This window comes from Natrix helvetica (genome assembly GCF_964273705.1).
Source record: "Natrix helvetica genome assembly, chromosome: 1".
NCBI classification, from domain to species: domain Eukaryota; kingdom Metazoa; phylum Chordata; class Lepidosauria; order Squamata; family Natricidae; genus Natrix; species Natrix helvetica.
In genome coordinates this window covers 352,815,685-352,836,072 of record NC_138548.1, presented here as the reverse complement: position 1 = coordinate 352,836,072, position 20,388 = coordinate 352,815,685, and the positions used below count along the sequence as shown (strand labels likewise).

At 42.2% G+C, this 20,388-nt stretch overlaps 1 protein-coding gene and 1 long non-coding RNA gene across 2 annotated transcripts in view; one reads left to right on the top strand and one right to left on the bottom strand.

Annotated features, from left to right (window-relative positions):
- Nucleotides 1-20,388, bottom strand: part of LOC309383178 — a 474,080-nt gene that overhangs the window by 218,977 nt on the left and 234,715 nt on the right. The gene's annotated exons all lie outside the window — the stretch shown is intronic.
- LOC309384223 (complement C4-B-like) overlaps nt 11,130-20,388 on the top strand; it is a 91,174-nt gene continuing 81,915 nt past the window's right edge. The window contains exon 1 of the mRNA XM_081937464.1: nt 11,130-11,284. Within this exon, the coding sequence (XP_081793590.1) occupies nt 11,208-11,284 (77 nt within the window). The 5' untranslated portion in view covers nt 11,130-11,207. The remainder of the gene's footprint in view (nt 11,285-20,388) is intronic.

The following is a 20,388-nucleotide window of genomic DNA, read 5'->3' as shown; positions in this document are numbered from 1 at the left end:
TGGCTTGGCATTCATGTGACTTGGTGGGCGTGGCCAACTTGTAAAATGTGGTGAAACTCACTTAACAACGCTCTTGCTTAGCAACCAAAATGTTGGCTCAGGAACTCTGGTATTTGAAGCATGCAAGTCTTAAAGCTGTCAAGTTACAAGACCCTTGCACCCCTAACCCTTTAGAAAAAAAACCAAGGGGTGTTGAAACTTGACTGCTTTAAGACTTGTGGACTTCAACTCCCAGAATTCCTCCTCCAGTCATGTTGGCTCAGGAAGTCTGGCATTGAAGTGTGTAAGTCTTAAAGCTGTCAAGTTACAAGACCTTTGCATCCCTAACCCTTTAGAAAAAAAACCCCAGGGGTGTTCAAACTTGACAGCTTTAAGACTTGTGGACTTCAACTCCCAGAATTCCTCCTCTCGCTCTTCATCTTGATGATGTGAGGACGGGCGTGGGGAGGGAGCTGGAACTGTTTCTAAACGACACAGTAGATTTGTGGAACCTCTTCTATAGAAAGGTTAGAACTGGCAGGAACCCACCCCTGGAACCTACCCAATTAGGTTTTATTTCAGAAACCAGGATTAACTCAACAAGGGCCTATCTGCAATGTGCGAACCCAGTGGCAGCAATTCTAAGGGGATCGCTCTCAAAATGACATTGGATGGGAGCTGCTTCTGGTCAGTTCTTCCTTCACCAATGTTTAGATCAGTGTTTCTCAAACTTGGCGACTTTAAGTCCTGTGGACTTCAACTCCCAGAATTCCCCAGCCAGCTATGCTGGCTGGGGGATTCTGGGAGTTGAAGTCCACAGGACTTAAAGTCGCCAAGTTTGAGAAACACTGGTTTAGATTCTCACTCCCTCGTTCACACCAGATTTACAAAGCAGACTTAACCATCACTGAGAGATTAGAGGGCGCACGGCGCACCCTTCATTTTTTCTTTTCAAAAAAAATGTACACACCTGCTAACTGTGGGGCTTTCCCAGCTGGTTTAATATCTTCTTCCTGGTTACATGAGCCATGGCACACAGGGAACTGAAATGGGTGATTTATGTACAGAAAAAAAAATCTATAGTCAGTCCCCATATCAAAGAACTCAAGGAAGAATGCAGATTATAGAGAGGAGTGAACACTTTCCCCCTTTCCCCCTCAATCCTGTTTGTTGAAATCTGGTGGCAAATTGCCAGGAATGGATGGTATGGGTGCTTATTTGAATGAATTGTGCTTCAGAACAAGCCCAGCGTTTTAAAATTATGAACTGTTGATGGTTTTAGAGCTTTCGTGCAGTTTTCCAGGCAAAAGTAAAGAACTCATTTGGAGGGAATAACAGAATCAGAATTGGGAGGAGGTCTTCTAGTCCAGCCCCCTGCTCAAGCAGGAAATGCTATACCGTTTCAGAAAATTGGTTGTCCAATCTCTTCCAAAAATCCTCCAGTGATGAAGCAACCGCAACTTCTGGAGGCAAGACATGTCAATGATTAATTGTTCTCATTGTCAGGAAACTTCTCAATTCTAGAACTACCTGTTTTATATTTTGTTTTTCAATATTGTTGGTTGTCTGGTGTTCTAGTCAACTGAGGTGATGAGCAATACAATACAATACAATAGTAGAGTTGGAAGGGACCTTGGAGGTCTTCTAGTCCAACCCCCTGCCTAGGCAGGAAACCCTATACCGTTTCAGACAAATAGCTATCCAACATCTTATTAAAGACTTCCAGTGTTGGGGCATTCACAACTTCTGGAGGCAAGCTGTTCCACTGATTAATTGTTCTCACTGTCAGGAAATTTCTTCTCTGTTCTAAGTTGCTTCTCTCCTTGATTAGTTTCCACCCATTGCTTCTTGTTCTACCCTCAGGTGCTTTGGAGCACATCTAGTAAATGTTTTTTTTTTTAACAATTTAGTTGTGACCCGCTTTTGGCGACTTTATACTAAATCATCTAGTAAATAAGTGATATTAAATTTTAAAAAGACAGAAGGTCCTAAATCTAGGAACTGTTGGGATCCATCCAGAGTTTGTTACAAGATGGACAGCTATATAAACATTTTCAATAAAATAAATAAAAATGTATCCACCTGGGGTGTACAGGTAGTCCTCGACCTACGACCATCATTGATCCAAATTTTCTTTTCTTAAGTGAGACATTTGTTAAGTGAGTTTTGTTTCATTTTATGACCTTTCTTGCAGTTGTTAAGTGAATCCCTGCAGTTGATAAGTTATTAACCCAGTTGTTAAATGAATCTAGCTTATTCATTGATTTTACTTGTCAGAAGGTCATGGAGAATTATGTGACCCAGGACAATAAGTATGAACCAATTGTCAAGTGTCTGAGTTTTGATCCTATGATCATGTGGATGCTGCAAAGGTTGTAACTGTGAAAAATGGTCATAAATCACTTTTTCAGTCCCATTGTAACTTTGGTCACTAGACTGTTGTAAGTCAAGAGTCTTTTGGAAAAGCCACCCTTTGGAGGTTCACCTCCCAGAATTCCCTCAGCCAACAAAAATTGGAGGCTAAAACATACAAAGAACGGTTGCAGGAACTGAGTATGTCTAGTTTAATAGAAAGAAGGACTAGGGGAGACATGATAGCAGTGTTCCAATATCTCAGAGGCTGCCACAAAGAAGAGGGAGTCAAACTATTTTCCAAGGCACCTGAGGGTAGAACAAGAAGCAATGGGTGGAAACGAATCAAGGAGAGAAGCAACTTAGAACTAAGGAGGAATTTCCTGACAGTTAGAACAATTAATCAGTGGAACAGAAAATGCCTCCAGAAGTTGTGAATGCTCCAACACTGGAAGACTTTAAGAAGATGTTGGATAGCCATTTGTCTGAAACGGTATAGGGTTTCCTGCCTAAGCAGGGAGTTGGAGTAGAAGACCTCCAAAGTCCCTTCCAACTCAGTTATTCTGTCATTCTGCTTGGACTGAGTCTAAGGAAGGTCTATTTGGTGCTTTCTCTCAGTGTCTCTGCCAGGCTCAAAAGCTCCTTTTTGTCTAAGTATCCTCAACTTTTTCAATATAATGGATAACAACTTCCATCGCTCGCCATGCCTCTGAATTGTATTCTGATGTTTTCCTGGATGGCTCCAAAATTCCCAACTTCACAGACTGTTAAAAGTTGAAATTCGTATTCAAGTCCACGTTAGTTCTAGAATGTCACGAATTAATTAATTAATCACGATGCAGCCCACCTCTGATCCAAGTCCAACCTTACAGGGTTATTGTTGCAGGGACAACTGGAGGCAGTTTGACTGATTCTGCTTTAAACCCCTGGAGACAAAAAGAAGGGATGTAAATTAAAAACCTCCGGGAAAGTTTCTTGCATAACATCTATTTATACTCTGATTTCTTCCCTCTTATCTTGGCTCGGGTTTAAGTTCTTCATTTATTTTCCTTTTTTAATTCTGCCTGTTTAGCTTTTTGTCCTGCTGTTTCCTTCACTCAGCAAAGCCAAGCCAAAAAAAAAAAAAAACCCATCCACAAATCAATCACATATTCAGATATACTCATCATTCTTAGCTCCTTTTTCTTGGCAATCTTACTCAGCACGGTTGGCCCTGACACAATTGATCAGGAAAATCTTCTTTTTAATTTTTTTTTAATTTTTAAACACTTAAACATAACTACAAAGACAAACACGTAGAAACAACACAGGAACTGAACGTTCCATCTTATAGCAGTTGCATATCAGTTCATCTTTACAATTATTGTTTCCCCTCATGTACATTCCAATTTTACATTTATGGCAGGGCTGGGTTCCTGCCAGTTCTAACCTCTTCTATAGAAGAGGTTCCACAAACCTACAGTGCCATTTAGAATCGGTTCCAGCTCCCTCCCCCCGCCCATCCACACATCATCAAGATGAAGAGCGAGAGGAGGAATTCTGGGAGTTGAAGTCCACAAGTCTTAAAGCTGTCAAGTTTGAACACACCTGGGTTTTTTTTTTCTAAAGGGTTAGGGGTGCAAGGGTCTTATAACTTGACAGCTTTAAGACTTGCACTCTTCAATGCCAGAGTTCCTGAGCCAACATTTTGGTTGCTATGCAAGAGCGTTGTTAAGTGAGTTTCACCACATTTTACAAGTTGGCCGCTCCCACCCAGTCACATGGCTGGCAAGCCACTCCCACCCGGTCACATGGCCGGCAAGCCACTCCCACAAAGCAGCCCACACCTTCAGAAGAGGTTATAAAAATTTTTGAAACGTACCACTGATTTATGGTCACCTTGTTTCTTAATCTTTTTCATGTACTAGTCCTTATTTGTTCATATTTGGCTGTTTGTATCAGACAATCATATTACCTCTGTTATATTGTATATACATTTCTTACATTAATCTATCCATTATATCTTAATTTTACATTTCCCAATTTCCTCATTTCTTCTTTCTATCATCTAGCCATTTGTACCATTTCCCCCAAATCTTTAATACAGGTAATCTTGATTTACAACCAGAGGTGGGTTGCTACCGGTTCACACCAGTTTGGGCGAACTGGTAGTGGCAATTGCGACTGGATCGCCGAACCGGTAGGGACGGCAGGCTAGCCACGCCCCTGAACAGGTTCACCGGTTGCCCATGCCCATTGCTGGCATTTTTTTTTTTGTTGTTGTTATCTTATAATGTTCTGCGGATGCGGAGAACAATTTACATGCAATTGTGCACATGCAAGGAAAGTGTGGCATGCATGTGTGCGCAAAGCATGCGCAAAGCATGCGCAAAGCGAACTGGCAGTAATGCCGGCAACAACGCACTCCTATTTACGACCATTCGTTTGATGACATTCAAAGTTACAAGGGTGGTGAAAAAAGTAACTTATGACCGTTTTTCACACTTACAACCATTGCAGCATTCCCGCGGTCACCTGATCAGAATTTGGATGTCTGGCAATTTATGACAGTTACAGTGTCCTGGGAGCATCTTTTGTGACGTTCAGACAAGCAGAGTCAATGGGGCAACTGCAGTGATTCACTTAACAACCGTGGCAAGAAAGGTCATAAAATGGGGCAAAACTGACTTAACGAATGTCTCACTTAGCAACAGACATTTTGGGCTCAATTGTGGCTGTAAGCCGAGGACTACCTGTATATTTTACCTTAAAGTTGCTGAAATTGAGAAATACTGGGTATGGGGAACCATCTTCCTTTAGAAATGCTAGACCCAAATGAGTGGCCATGTTATTTGTGAATGTCAGGGGTGTCCAAACTTGGGAACTTTAAGACTTGTGGACTTCAACTCCCAGAATCCCCCAGCCAGCCGGTTGTATGGTGTATGTAATGCTGACTGGGGGATTTTGGGAGATGAAGTGTTAAAATGGCCAAGTGTGAGAAACAGCAGTCAACATTTAAAAACAAACAGAATTTTGATAATACCATTATTGCCACCATCTTGCCTTTTTGGACGGCAACCTGTACAAATACTTACAAAAAGGACAAATGGGAACAAACAAACAGCGTCTCTCACAATGCTTTAGAACAGCTTTTCTTAACCAAGACAACTTTAAGATGGGTGGACTTCAACTCCCAGAACTCCCCAGCCAACATGGCGAATGGCTGTCTGGGGAATTCTGGGAGTTGAAGTCCTCACATGGTACAAGCTGCCAAGGCCAAGAAACACTGCATTACAGTGTTTCAGGAGCCTATAAAGTCTTCACTTAGACACCAAGAATTACTAAATGCATGCTGGCTGTCAGGTGTTCACATTTTGATCGCATGACCATGCAGATGCTGCATAATAATAATAATAATAATAATAATAATAATAATAATAATAATAATAATAATAATAATAATAATAATAATAATAATAATAATAATAAAAATTTTATTTGTTAGCCGCACCCTCTCCAGAAGGACTCGGGGCGGCGTACAATAAATACACGTAAAATACAAAAATAGACAATACATACACATAAATATAGACGTACACGTGGAGGAGGTAGATAAATAAATGGAGAAAAATTAAAATTGCAATTTAAAATCCCCTAAGTAAAATTACAAAATTAAAAACCTGTCAGGAGCGATATGATCAAACTATGGTTGAGCCAGGCCAGCTACTTGGAAAAGGTGGGTCTTGAGCTTTGCACGGAAGGAGCGGAGGTCAGAGGTAGTCCTGATATCCGGGGGGAGGTCATTCCACAGGGCTGGGCCCGCCACAGAGAAGGCTCTGCTCCTAGGCGCCGCCCCCCGACACTGTCTGGTGGACAGCACCTGGAGAAGTCCCTCTCTGTGCGAGCGAATTGGTCGCAGGGATGTATGGGGCAGAATACGATCCCGCAAGTAACTAGGTCCTGTGCCATGGAGCGCTTTGAAGATCGTTATCAAAACCTTGAAACGCACCCGATAGACCACAGGAAGCCAGTGCAGCTCGCACAGGAGAGGTGTCGCATGGTTGGTAAATGAATGGTTGTAAGTCGAGGACTTCGGGTATAACAATATCTGAAAGAAAAAAAAAGCTCCCTCCTATTGCACCTTGTTTTCTATACCTTTTGAGACTGTCTGAATCCTACAGTTCAGATCTGGGAGAGTAATAAATTATCCTGCCCACTTTATTCATGCTCAGAAACACCATTATTCCATTTGTTATGTAAAGCCAACTTTTAGGGCTAAAAGCCATAGAAAGCGTAAAATGACAGGGGGGGGGGGAAAGGAGGGAAGGGTGGGGAATAGCTTGAATGACAGAGCGTGTCCAACAACAGCTTAGCAGTGAGAGTCTAAGACAAGCTGGCTCATTTTTCTTCCTCTAATTAGTCTCCTAATTACTAGGCTGTTTTGCTTAATTAAAACCAGAGAGAGGCAGGGAAGGGGGGGATTTATTAGGGGGGTTCCACTCCTGTCTCCCAATCAGCGCTAATTAATATCATCTCCAACTGCAGGCTTAATGAGCTGCTAATTAACCATGGAAGGAGAACGATTAATCCATCTTTTCCTCACCTGCTAGGCTATGCCATTACGCCCCAAAGAGATGGGGGCTACCCATGTTCTCCTCCCTCCTCCCCACCCCCTCGCCCCCGACTTCCCACACTCCAGCCTACTAAATGCTTCCAGACCCTCTCCCTCCCGATCTATTTCCACACACCCTGCCAGACGCAAAACTTTCCCAACCAGGAGTAACTTTCGTTTTTTTTGCAAGGGAAGGGATTTCCGGATAATCATGTGGTCTGTTTCCCAGCAGAGGGAGGCTGAGTTGTGCAGACAGTCAATAAATTAGCAGGTCAATGTCCAGGGCTGTGCTGGAGTGAGTGGGAAGAGGGGGGAGGCTTGGCTGGGGAGGGAGACCTTTTATCACAAGAGGGGGGGGGAGAAAAGCTGGGCCTGCAGGTTTGCGGTGGTAAGACATATAAAGCACCGTTGCTGGAATTGGGTGTGTCTGTTGTTGTTGTTAGTTGCGAAGTCGTGTCCGACCCATCGCAACCCCATGGACTTCGTTCCTCCAGGCCTTCCTGTCCTTTACCATCTTCTGGAGTCTATTAAAGCTCATGCCTACTGCTTCCGTGACTCCATCCAGCCACCTCATTCTCTGTCGTCCCCTTCTTCTTTTGCCCTCTGTCTTTCCCAGCATGAGGCTCTTCTCCAGTGAGTCCTTCCTTTCTCATTAGTTGGCCAAAGTATTTGAGTTTCATCTTCAGGATCTGGCCTTCTAAAGAGCAGTCAAGGTTGATCTCCTCTAGGACTGACCGGTTTGATCGCCTTGCAGCCCACGGGACTCACAGATGTCTTCTCCAGGACCATAGTTCAAAGCAGAGATGAGTTGCTGCCGATTCAGCCTGGATCGGCCGAACCGGTAGTAGCTGCGGCAGGAGGCTCTGAGCGCGCCTGAACCGGTAGCAAAAAATGTAGCAACCCACCTCTGGTGCAAAGGCCTCAATTCTTTGGTGCTCAGCCTTTCTTATGGTCCAAATTTCTTATGGTCCAACTGGTCCTCAGAGGCCGTATACTATTTCAGACAAATGATTATCTAATCTAGTCTTAAAATCCTCCACTGTTGGAGCACCCACAAGCCGTTCCATTGATTTAATCGTTCTAATGCAGGGGTGTCAAACTCAATTTCATTGAGGGCTGCATCAGGGCTGTGGTTGACCTGAGGGGTGGGGGAGTGACTCGGTGGGTGTGGCCAACTGGTGGGCATGGCCAGCTTGACACCACTCCCCAAATTGCTGGCATGTTTCCTCTTTGCATTGGGTAGACGGGGCCGAAGCGGCGTGGGATTGGCCCCTTACATTTTCCAGGATGGCCCCATGGGCCAGATATGATCACATTGTGGACCTGATTTGGCCCACGGGCCTTAGGTTTGACACCCCTGTTCTAATGTCACCCAGGCATATTTGCACTGTGCAGAGGTATCCACAGGGTATGATTAAAAAAAAGTCAAGATAATGGCTGCAGCAATACGCTTAAAACTTTAATCTCAGGGTTGCAACTGTCCTCTTGAGTTTTTGACCATCCGAGCAGACACGAAAATAAAGTGTTTACAAGCAACTAGACGAAAGCTTGTTTTGCTTATCAACTTATATGTTACTCAACCATCAAGCTTAGTTTATTTTTCACAGCTGTCGGAATAAGAACCAGGCCTTGGCTGATTTGCTGGAATGACTCAAGTCCTCTTTTATTGCAGGGAATTTCCCTGTTCCTCTACCATTAGTCAAGATTATTTTGATTGTTGCTTGGATGTTATTGTCTCTCTACCCTGCGTACAGCTGAAGTCCTCATGACCCAGGCCGAACTCCTTGAAAGTTATAGTTCCAAGTTACTAATCTATATTGATACCATGTGTAAATAAAAGAAAAGAGAGAAGGGGGGGAGGAGCCAACATCACAATGATACAGACGTGCAGTCTCGATGGTCCGAGACCGCAGCCGATACTTTTGCTGCTGGGTGGTCCAATCGGACCTAAACCGTCCCGCAGAGACGGTGAACAGGAAGAATACGACTTGCTGATCTCAGGGACATCGCAAAGTCCCTGATTGATGCAAGAGAAGATGATTAGGGGACTGGAGACCAAAACATATGAAGAATGGTTGCAGGAACTGGGTATGTCTAGTTTAATAGAAAGAAGGACTAGGGGAGACATGATAGCAGTGTTCCAATATCTCAAGGGTTGCCACAAAGAAGAGGGAGTCAAACTATTCTCCAAGGCACCTGAGGGCAGAACAAGAAGCAATGAGTGGAAACTAATCAAGAAGAGAAGCAACTTAGGAGAAATTTCCCGACAGTGAGAACAATGAATCAGTGGAACAGAAGTTGCCTCCAGAAGTTGTGAATGCTCCAACACTGGAAGTCTTTAAGAAGATGTTGGATAGCCATTTGTCGGAAATGGTATAGAGTTTCCTCCAAGGTCCCTTCCAACTCTGCTATTGTATTACATCTTAAAGAAGCCAAGTTTTAAAAAAACACTGCTAAAAGGGTTAAGAGTGCTTGAATTTACATGGCAACAGGATCATTAACAAACCATACCTTTGCTTCATCTGACCCACTGAGCTGCAAACTAATGAACTTCATTGAAGGTAGTTACTACCTGGTAGTACATTGTACACAACCAGAATTGCACCAAGCCAGCTTTTAAATAACTAAATAAATTTAAAGCCAGAACTGACTGTTCATATGTGACACTAAATCACAAGCCATCAACTGGAATAAGTCAAACTGTGGTTGATTTGAATTAAACTTGAAGATAACTCATTGGAAGGGTTTTTGAAACTTTGGTTTATGGCTTCATGTGCTGAGCCAACCAATCCCATGATGGTTTGTTTGATGAACCACAATTAAACAACCCGTTATTGTTGTTGTTGTTCGTTGCAAAGTTGTGTCCGACCCATCGTGACCCCATGGACAACGTTCCTCCAGGCCCTCCTGTCCTCTATCATCTTCTGGAGTCCATTTAAGCTCATGCCTACTGTTAGATCGGGTAATGGAAAGGCACACTCAGGCTAAAGGCAACAACAACTCTTTATTGTAACAGAACAAGTATGTACAATCCAGCGAAGGTTGAGTCTGACAGCAGCCCTTTTGTAGGGAGCTGTCAGGCCCTTCGACCAATGAGATTAAAACTCTTTTCCCGCCGGAACAGAGGACCTTGGTGGAAACCACTATAGCTGGAGCTAGTATCTAACACCTACTGCTTCCGTGACTCCATCTAGCCACCTCATTCTCTGTTGTCTTCTTCTTCTGTTGCCCTCCATCATTCCCAGCATGAGGCTCTTCTCCAGTGAATCCTTCCTTCTCATTAGGTGGCCAAAGTATTTGAGTTTCCTCTTCAGGATCTGGCCTTCTAAAGAGCAGTCAGGGTTGATCTCCTCTAGGACTGACCGGTTTGATGGCCTTGTAGTCCAAGGGACTCGCACCAGAGTTCAAAGGCCTCAATTCTTTGGCGCTCAGCCTTTCTTATGGTCCAACTTTCATAACCATACATTGTAACTGGGAAAAACCATAGCCTTGACTATACACCCTTTTGTAGGCAGGGTGATGTCTCTGCTTTTTAGTAAGATGTTTAGATTTGCCATAGCTTTCCTCCCCAGGAGCAAAGCATCTTTACATTTCTTGGCTACAGTTTCCATCTATAGTGATCTTGGAGCCCAGGAAAATCTGTCAATACCTCCATTTCTCACCTTTGAGTTGAACTACAGCAGAGGTGGGTTGATCCTGGTTCGGCCGAACTGGTGGTGGTAATCTGGCCTGGGTCACAGAAGCAGCAGTGACCCAGGCTGGCCATGCCCCCAAACCGGTTCCCCGGTCTGTTACCATTGCTGGCATCTTTTTTATTAGCTTTTAATGGTCTTCGCGCATGTGCAGAACCATTTATGTTTGTTTGTTTATTGCATTTATATAAATTTATATTTATATTTACAGCGAACTGTGCATGCACGAGCAAAGCACACACAAACCGGTACCGGTTCACGTAGGAATCCACCCCTGGACTACAGCTCCCATCGCCGGCAGCCAGCTGGGACAGAGGGAGCATTACTCAATTCCATCAAACCTGTGGTTCTTTGAGACAACTCCACTGGAGAGCTCAGATAGAATTGGGAAAAAAAAATTCATTGGGCAACCAGGCTGAGTTTGGTAGCTATTGCTAAGTTTTCTTTTCTTTTCAGCTGGAAATCTTCCAAGTTATCTGACTCATACAACTGGCTCCCCTCCCCAGGCTTGTCCTTGCGATTAATTGCAAAATCCTCTCGCAGTCTTGGCCAGAGCTGAAGAAAGCACCGGGCAAGGCAGACGTGGCCCAGAGATGTCCTTTCAACGCCGGTTCCTTCTTTGGCTGTCATGGATGGGAGTTTTGATAGCGATGAGCCATCAGGCACCAAGGTGGGTACAGTCCCACAAAAATATCACCTTCTCTTCCTCAATTATAATTCTCATCAGCAGGCTGCTGTTTTAGCACAGCAAAGACCATTCCCAGCACACGAAATCCCTCTTGCAGCCTTTGCCCCATCTTGCTAAATCATTCTTTACCTATTTAAAAGTTTCATTTGTGCCTATTTACGGGGCGCAGCCATAAAAGAGACTGCCGCTTTCATTTGATTTAAATCTACTTGCATGCTGTGAGTTCGTAAATCCAGCCTCTGTTTTCTGTTTTCACTTGATTCAAACTGTCTTTGATTTTGCTCAAGGAGGGAAAAAAAGCTTGTTAGGAAACATGTTCTAGCTACGTGAATTGCACGTGCTTCGTCCTTCCTTTAGAATACGATTTCAAAATCGAACGGAACGTTGTTGCATTATTATTATTATTATTATTATTATTATTATTATTATTATTATTATTATTATTATTATTATTATTATTATTATCATCATCATCATCATCATCATCATGCACCTTTTTCAAGGTTTCTGTCATTTTATTTATTTATTCATGCCTAGCCAGAAGTATGTGATGTGTTGTTAACCATAAGGGCACCTAAATAAGACTTTTAAAATGAAAAAAAGTATTAGAATATTACTGCCTATGCTTAGATATCGTGTTTCCCCGAAAATAAGATCGGGTCTTTTTTTTTTCTTTTGACCACCAAAATAAGAGCTTGGCCTTATTTTCGGAGAAGTTTTATTATTTTGGAGGTGCAGGAGGTGGTGAGCGTGGCCACCTCATGGCTACTGCTGCTGTGTTGCAATATTTTCATGTGCTCAAAACCCCCCCGACTGGGCTTATTATCCAGGGAGGTCTTATTTGGGGGAAAACAGGGTAATGAAAACGAAATAAACAATTTCTTTTTGAAAAACTTTGTTGGGACAAAAAATGCGTGGTTTTGGTTGGCAGGGAAGTTACCTCCCAATGGTTTTACAATTCCTCTGTCCCAACAGGACCTATTTGTGAAGGAAAGGAGAATTTAAGAAGTAAAATGGCAGCTTTAAAAAAAACCTCTTTTTCTCCTTAAAACCCGTCTGATTCTTGAGGGACTCAATCTATCGGTTCCTCTAGAGAGCAGCCGAGAGAAGTTTCATGCAGTGCCATGTATTTTATTTTCCTATTTTACAAGTGACAACCATTTGTTTAGCGACAGTTCGAAGTTACAACAGTACTGAAAAAAAAGGACTTGGGAACATTTTTCACACTTATGACTGGTTACAGTAATGCTGTGGTCACGTGATCAAAATTCAGGGGCTTGGCGACTGGCATGTACTTATGACGGCTGCAGTGTCCCGGGCTCATGTGATCACCTGTTGCCAGCTTCTGACAAGCAAAGTCAATGAGGGAGCCAGTTTCACTTAACAACCGTGTTACTAACTTAACAACGGCAGTGATCCATTTAATAGCTGTGGCGAGAAAGGTCATAAAATGGGGCAAAGCTCATTTAAAAAACTATCTTGCTTAGCAATGGAAATTTTTGGCTCAGTTGTGGTCATAAGTTGAGGACGTCCTATATTCCACTAAGATAACATGGTCACCATCATATTGCACAAACCACCAGTATAAACTGGTACATTATACATGAACCCAGCCATTGTATTACCTTTTCAGTAAACAAAGGTTAAACAAACAGTACCTCATCTGTTATGCAAACGTTGCCAAGGACTGGTTCACACATTGCAATACACCATAAAGGGGCTGTTTTCATGTGCCTTATGAATCAGACAGCCTGCTTTCACAACTATGATCTCTGGCTGAAAAACAGTTAGTTCTCTAAACAAACTCTGGGTAGGGATGCGTTTTCCCGAGGCTAAGCAGCCAGGAAGCTCTGTTTGAATCCAACATTTCTCAACCTTGGCAAATTTAAGATATGTGGACTCCAACTCCTAGAATTTGCCAGCCAGCCTTGTCCGCACAAATTAAAGTAGCCTAGGTTAATAAACGTGGGTTTAAGTGGCAGAGAGGGCAACTCTAGCATAGCTCTAACTAAAGAAAATAATTTATCAAACTTTCTTTTATTTGGAAACCACTTTGGGACTTTATACTCGAAACAAACAAACAAAGATGAAACTTTGATCTTAGGTTTTGATGACTAGATTAATTTGCTGATAGAAATAGCTAAGCAAAAAGCTGAGATTGTGACTGCACTTTGTATTCTACTGCACCCAAAAAAGTTTCAGAATAACAGAGTTGGAAGGGACCTTGTAGGTCATCTAGTCCAACCCCCCCACCCCCCAAGCAGGAGACTCTACACCATTTCTGCTGGGTGTCAGTCCAGTCTCTTCTTGAAAGCTTCCGATGGAAGTCATAGCTATTTTTCCTTTTACCTTGCAACCTTTCCCCTTCTTTTCCTTTCCCCTTCTCCCTTTCGTCTTCTCTTTGTATTTTATATGATGACAAACTTCAATTTTTTTTAAAAAAATAAGAGGAACATGGGTTTATAAGGTGATACAAATTCAATAAATAAATAAAAATAATAAATGAATAGGACTGTATAAATGACGCTCGTGATACATAAGGTTGCGCTGGAGGAGTTGTAACTTATTAGTAAGTCATGAATGCAAACAGGAAAATACAGATAGTCCTCATACCACTATTCATTCAGCAACCGGTCGGCATTATGGCGGCAGTGGAAAAAAAGGGACTCACAACCGGTCCTCTTACTTGCAACGGTCACTGCATCCCCACCATCAATAATATCAAACTTGGCAGCATCCTGAGGTCATGTGATCGCCATTAGCAATCTTCCCAGGTGGCCTTTGACAAATCCAATGGGGAAACCCACATTTGCTGAACAACTGCGGGATTCTCTTAACAATTAGTATGTGGTGATGGGAAGGGTGCTGGACCAACGATGGGGAGACCCAGCATCTCGTCCCTCTTTAGCCACGGAAGATCCGCAGGAGACCCTGGTTGAGTTCCACCCTGAGAGCCCCCAAACCTGATTGGGATAGTGGAGAGAGCATTGCAACCAGAAGTAAGAAGATCCAATACAATACAATAGCAGAGTTGGAAGGGACCTTGGAGGTCTTCTAGTCCAACCCCCTGCCTAGGCAGGAAACCCCATACCGTTTCAGACAAATGTCTATCCAACATCTTCTTAAAGACTTCCAGTGTTGGGGCATTCACAACTTCTGGAGGCAACTTCTGTTCCACTGATTAATTGTTCTAACTGTCAGGAAGTTTCTCCTCAGTTCTAAGTTGCTTCTCTCCTTGATTAGTTTCCACCCATTGCTTCTTGTTCTGCCCTCAGGTGCCTTGGAAAATAGCCTGACTCCCTCTTCTTTGTGGCAACCCCTGAGATATTGGGACACTGCTATCATGTCTCCCCTAGTCCTTCTTTCTCTTAAGCTAGACATACCCAGTTCCTGCAACCGTTCTTCATATGTTTTAGTCTCCAGTCCCCTAATCATCTTTGTTGCTCTTCTCTGCACTCTTTCTAGAGTCTCCGCATCTTTTCTAAAATCGTGGTGACCAAAACTGAATGCAGTATTCCAAGTGTGGCCTTACCAAGGCATTATAAGTTTACTGTCATAAAAGATGAGAAAAACATAAATACGGGTAGTCTTTGACTTACAGCCACAACCGAGCCCAACATTTCTGTTGCTAAGTGAGACAGTTATGTGAATCATTGCCGTTGTTAAATTAGCAACATGATTGTTGAGTGAATCTGGTTTCCCCATCGACCTTGCTAGTCAGGAGGTCTCAAAAGGTGATTAGATGGCCTCAGTCCACTGCAACCTTCATAAATACATTGCCAAGCATCCGAATTTTGATCATGTGACCATGGGGATGCTGCAATGGATGTAAGTGTGAAAACTGGTCAGAAGACACTGTTTTCAGTGCCGTTTTAACTTTGAAGGGTCACTAAATGAACCGTTGTAAGTTGAGGACTGCCTGTAAACCCACAGTAAGAAACATCAATATTGGTTAGTTTCTCCAGCCCATCTAAAGGAGGATAGGGTTTGTGAAAAGCAGAAGCCTTCGCTCCTTTTCAGCGGTTGCAACTAAGAAAACGTATTGTTTTTTTTTGGGGGGGGGGTGTTGTACAAAATTTTTTATTTATTTTTTGTTACATATTTCTTTTATGAACAAAGTGTTGTCCTGCCCCCCCTCTTTACATCTTCTATTATGCATATAACATTTTACATCATATTTCCATTTTACATTTCAATCATCTTATTTTTATTCCGTTTTCTCCTGCTTAATTTACATTTTGTCTTAATATATAAACCATATCCTTTTGCCTCTCAAAGTTAATCAAGCTTAACATATCATTTCCATCTATTCTTCTGTTTTACTCTTAATAATACATATCCTCAAATTTAATTTTATACAGTAAACATTTCATGTAATTAGTTATCCACAAGTAGTAGTTTTAATCTATATCCCACACATTTTTTTGAATATATACCGTTGACTATATTTACTAAGTTTCATTCTACTCTACTAGAAAATCCTTTTCTTTCTTTCCTCCTTTCAACCATTTTGTCTTAGTCTCTCAAGGACTTCAGTTCTCTCATATTCTCTTCTAAGAAACGGTATAGGGCTGGGATGGCGAATGTATGGCACGCGTGCCACAGATGGCATGCGGAGCCATTTGTCAGGGCACGCAAGGCGCTGCCCTGTCAGCTGTCCAGCGAGCATGCATGCGCTGGCCATCTAAATTCACCCTTTTTTTAAAACATTGCCCTCCCCAGGCTCCAGAGGCTTTATAGGATCCTGGGGAGGGCAAAAAGAACCTCCCCTGTCCCACCTGGAGGCCCTCCGGAGGCTTCATGAGCTTCCCTGAAGCCTCCGGAGCGCAAAAAGCCTCCTGAAGGTCCCTAAAGCCTATGGAGGGCCTTCGGGGGGGGGGGGGAGGCTGTTTTCGCCCTCCCAGACTCCTATGAAGCCTTTGGAGCCTGGGGAGGGTGAGAAAAGCATGCAAAAAATGGCGGGGGAGCACCTGTAGTGCATGAATGCACACTGGGGGGGGGGTGCATTGCATTATGGGTGTGGCACGCCCATACACGACCCCCCTGTGCTCCCCCACTTATGGCACATGAACCAAAAAAGTTTTGCCATTGCTGGTATAGGTTTCCTGCCTAGGCAGGGGGTTGGACTAGAAGACCTCCAAGGTCCCTTCCAACTCTGCTATTGTATGTATGTATGTATGTAAGAAAACCTATTGTTGTAGGGCACACATTGAGAGGGCAGGTTCTACTTGGAGTAAACAGACCCCCAACCTAGCAAGAATCTCAGCCTTAATGTTCCACAAGCTTCCAAAGCAATAAGCAAAGCCTTTAATTGCGCTATGGCGTGGAAATTTCGTGGTTATATATACATTGCATATATACTTAATCCTCATCTAATCCAATGTGCAAATCGGTGTTTAAGCAATTTTGAAAAGTCCAGAATGGATTTTGGTATAAAGGACTTTGAAGTTAGGAGGGGGGGGAGGAGGGGAAGCATCGGAATGTCTACAATTCAGCCAACATCAATATTGCAAAATTGTGGAAACCTTACTCTCTGGTCCTTGAAAGCCTCTTGTTTGTTTAGAATAGAAAGAACCATAAACCCAGTCCATAAACAGCATTTGATAGATTGCAACCGTACCTTGAAAGGGAGGGAACCTGCCTGATTTTGCATATATGTATATGTATATATATATGCATATCTGTATAATTTGTGCCCTGGTAGGTCAGATTGAATGTCTAACTCAGCTCTCTCTAAACTGGATTCTACAGCTGTGTTAGATTACAATTTTTGGCTTTTCCTGCTGGGCCGAGCAAAGATCAATCAAATAAACAAAAAGATGTTTATCTGACATTGTGTCGGAATACAGTCCAAACTCATTCAAAATTACCAAATAAAAATTATGCAAAAGCAACAAGTTTACTATGCACCACAAAACCTTTCTTATTGTGTAAAAATCACAGCCATGTAGCTATAAAATCGTACACATATACCTGATAACTGCTCCATCCACTGTACAGATAGTCCTCGACTTACAACAGTTCATTTAGTGACCGCTTAGAGTTACAACATCACTGAAAAAATGACAACTGGCTCGTGTTTATGACGGTTGCAGTGTCCCGGGGTCATGTGATCCCCTTTTGCGACCTTCTGACAAGCAAAGTCAATGGGGAAGCCAGTTTCACTTAACAACCATGTTACTAACTTACCAACTGCAGTGATTCACTTCACAACTGCGGCAAGAAAAATCGTAACATGAGGCAAAACTCACCTAATTTCAGTTAGCAACAGAAATTTTGGGCTCAATTGTGGTCGTAAGTTGATGACTACTTGTCACAAAACAGCCCTACCAGTTCGCTTTACTAACCACCATATTGCCGTGTACCTTTAAATTTAATGCGAGTTTTTAGATCAATGTTTTTTTTAAAGCTTGGCAATGTTAGGAGATGGAGACTTCAACTCCCAGAATTCCCGAGCCAGCATGCTTTTGATCTTCCTTAAAAGCAGCCAGTGATGTACTGAGCAGGAATGAGGTGAATAAGCTTGTGTCATGCCTGCAAGCCATCTTTTCTTTTGGACTTCAGGCCTGTCAGGCTTTCTACTGTCTACTTTCTATTGTGGGAAAAAGGGAGGGGAGATTATACGGAGTTGGGTGATATGTAGCCATTACAACATTCTTCTTACAAAGCCAAGGTCATTTTTGTCTCTGCACCTGGCCGGAACTGGATGGGTGGAATCTGTTGTCATGGCAGTGGAAGATTGGACCATGTGATGGACGTGTGGGTGATGGGGCAGGATCTTGAACTTTCAGCTGGGGAGGGAAACCTGGAAGCTTTCAGATTCAGGTTTTTCCAGATGTGACAACATGGCTCTCTTAATAAATTGGAACTTTGAGGAATCCTTTGTCTCAGACTTTGATTTAATTTTGGATGCTATTTGGAACCCTGGTGGCTTGATAATTATGGCCAAGTCAAAAGGCTACCATAATGGGAGAAATAGTGGAGAAATATAGAAAGTCAGACAATAATAATTCTAGGACTTTTTAGAGAGACTATTTTTTGAGGGCATCCACCCAAATATTTTGCCAAATGTCAACTTGTTGACTTGCTAGCAAAAATATGCATCTTGTTCCTCAAATCCAGTTCAAGCCAAGAGGATTGCAAAAGGCTACCATATTTTTTTTTAAAAGAGAGATTTAGGGAAGGTTTTGGAAATGTCAGCCATGAATTATAACTAGAAATGGTAATCAAAGAAAAAAAAATTCTAAGCTCTAGAAGAAAAACTTTTAAAACTTGATAATTTTATAATAATAGCAAAATCTAATACAAACTAAACTTTTAAAAAGTGAAGAGAAAGGAGAAAAAGAGAAGAGACGAGAAAGAAAAAAAATCAGAATATAATAAAAAGTTTATAAAGAAGTCACTTCCAAATTTGGTTGCAAGTATAAAAAACATTAACACCCCTGGTAAGGTTACAAACAATTACTTCTTAATCCCATATTCTATTTATCTTTTCAGTCCTGGTGTCAGCAGAAAGCCCAGAAGTAACAATGTAGTATCTTGTTTTAATCTTGATCAAATAAACCAGTTTTATATCCCTTCCTTTTACTTCTCCACATTTTCATTTAAATGTTGTCATGGGATTTGATTTCTCTCTCTTTTTTCTTAGCTCCTTATATGGAATGCTTCAAAGTAAACTTACCCAATGAAGACTTTCCAAACCTGTCTTTCTGAAGATTTCTAATAGCTTTAGAATAGTTAATAGGCAATTTCAGAAAATCGCCGTAGCAATTGCAAGTGAGATGGCTAATCTCATTGTCTCTTGCTACTCAAACACACAGAAAGTCACAGTTTTGTGGTCTCTTGAGAGGACCAGCCGTCCAGAGCACATCTGGGCAATCTCTCATCTTCTCCATTTCTGGAGAGATTCCAAGGAACTGATCTTCTCATCAGTTTCTTGATCTTTGCCATGATTGTCAGCTCTGCAAAACAGGTTGCCATACCTCCCCCCAAAGTCCCAAAAACTTGCTTAAAATTCCTAAGCCTTAGAGGAGGGGGGGGGGAGAAACCCTTGCTAAAGGATATCACTGTATATTTTTATGACTTTTTGATTGGCTGTTTTATGATCTTATCTGTGTTTAATTATTGTTTACGGCTGTATAAAATTACTGCAGACATTTTATTGTCGATATTGTGACACGTCACGAATCTCTTGTTTGTGGCAACTAAAAGAAGAAGAAGAAATATAAATAAATAAGAGGGCCTCCCTGTACTCTGCAAAGTTGAAAGTTGTTGTTTCCTTATCAATCTCCTGAGCATTTTTGAGAGTGAATGGAGGTAACTCTGTCAGCAGTGCGTATTTGGATTTTCAAAAAGCCTTAGACTAACTTCTTTATCAAAGGCTGTCAGTAAACAGAGCAGCCATGGAGATAAAAAGGAACCATCTTTATACAAGTTGCTTTCTTGTTAGCAAAGAAAACAATAAAGGTTAAGAGTTAATGGACAGGTTTTCCAATGGACTGAAGTAAGAGATCTTTTGTTAAAGATCTGCGTTGCCTTGCAACTGGCACCTTAATAAATGTTCTTGACTTAAAGATAAGATTAGTTATACAATTACCCTTGACTTATGACCACAATTGAGCCCAACTTTTCTGTTGTTAAGCAAGACAGTTGTTAAGTGAGTTTTAGTCCATTTTACAACCTTTTTGGCCACAGTTGTTAAGTGAATCACTGCAGTTGTTTAGTTAGTAGCAAGATTGTTAAATGAATCTGGCTTCCCCACTGACTTTGTCAGAAGGTCGCAAATAGGGATCACGTGATGCCGTGGACACTGCAACCGTCATAAATAGGAACTAGTTACTAAGCGTCCAAGTCTAAGTATGAAAAACAGTCAAAACAAATCACTTTTTTTCAGTGCTGTGGTTAATCTTGACCGGTCACTAAACAACTTGTTTTAAGTCGAGGACCACCTGTAATTATTCAGCATGATAAAACCCAAATGCAATTGTCAGGAGCTCCCCAAGTTAATACAATAGCAGAGTTGGAAGGGACCTTGGAGGTCTTCTAGTCCAACCCCCTGCCTAGGCAGGAAACCCTATACCGTTCCA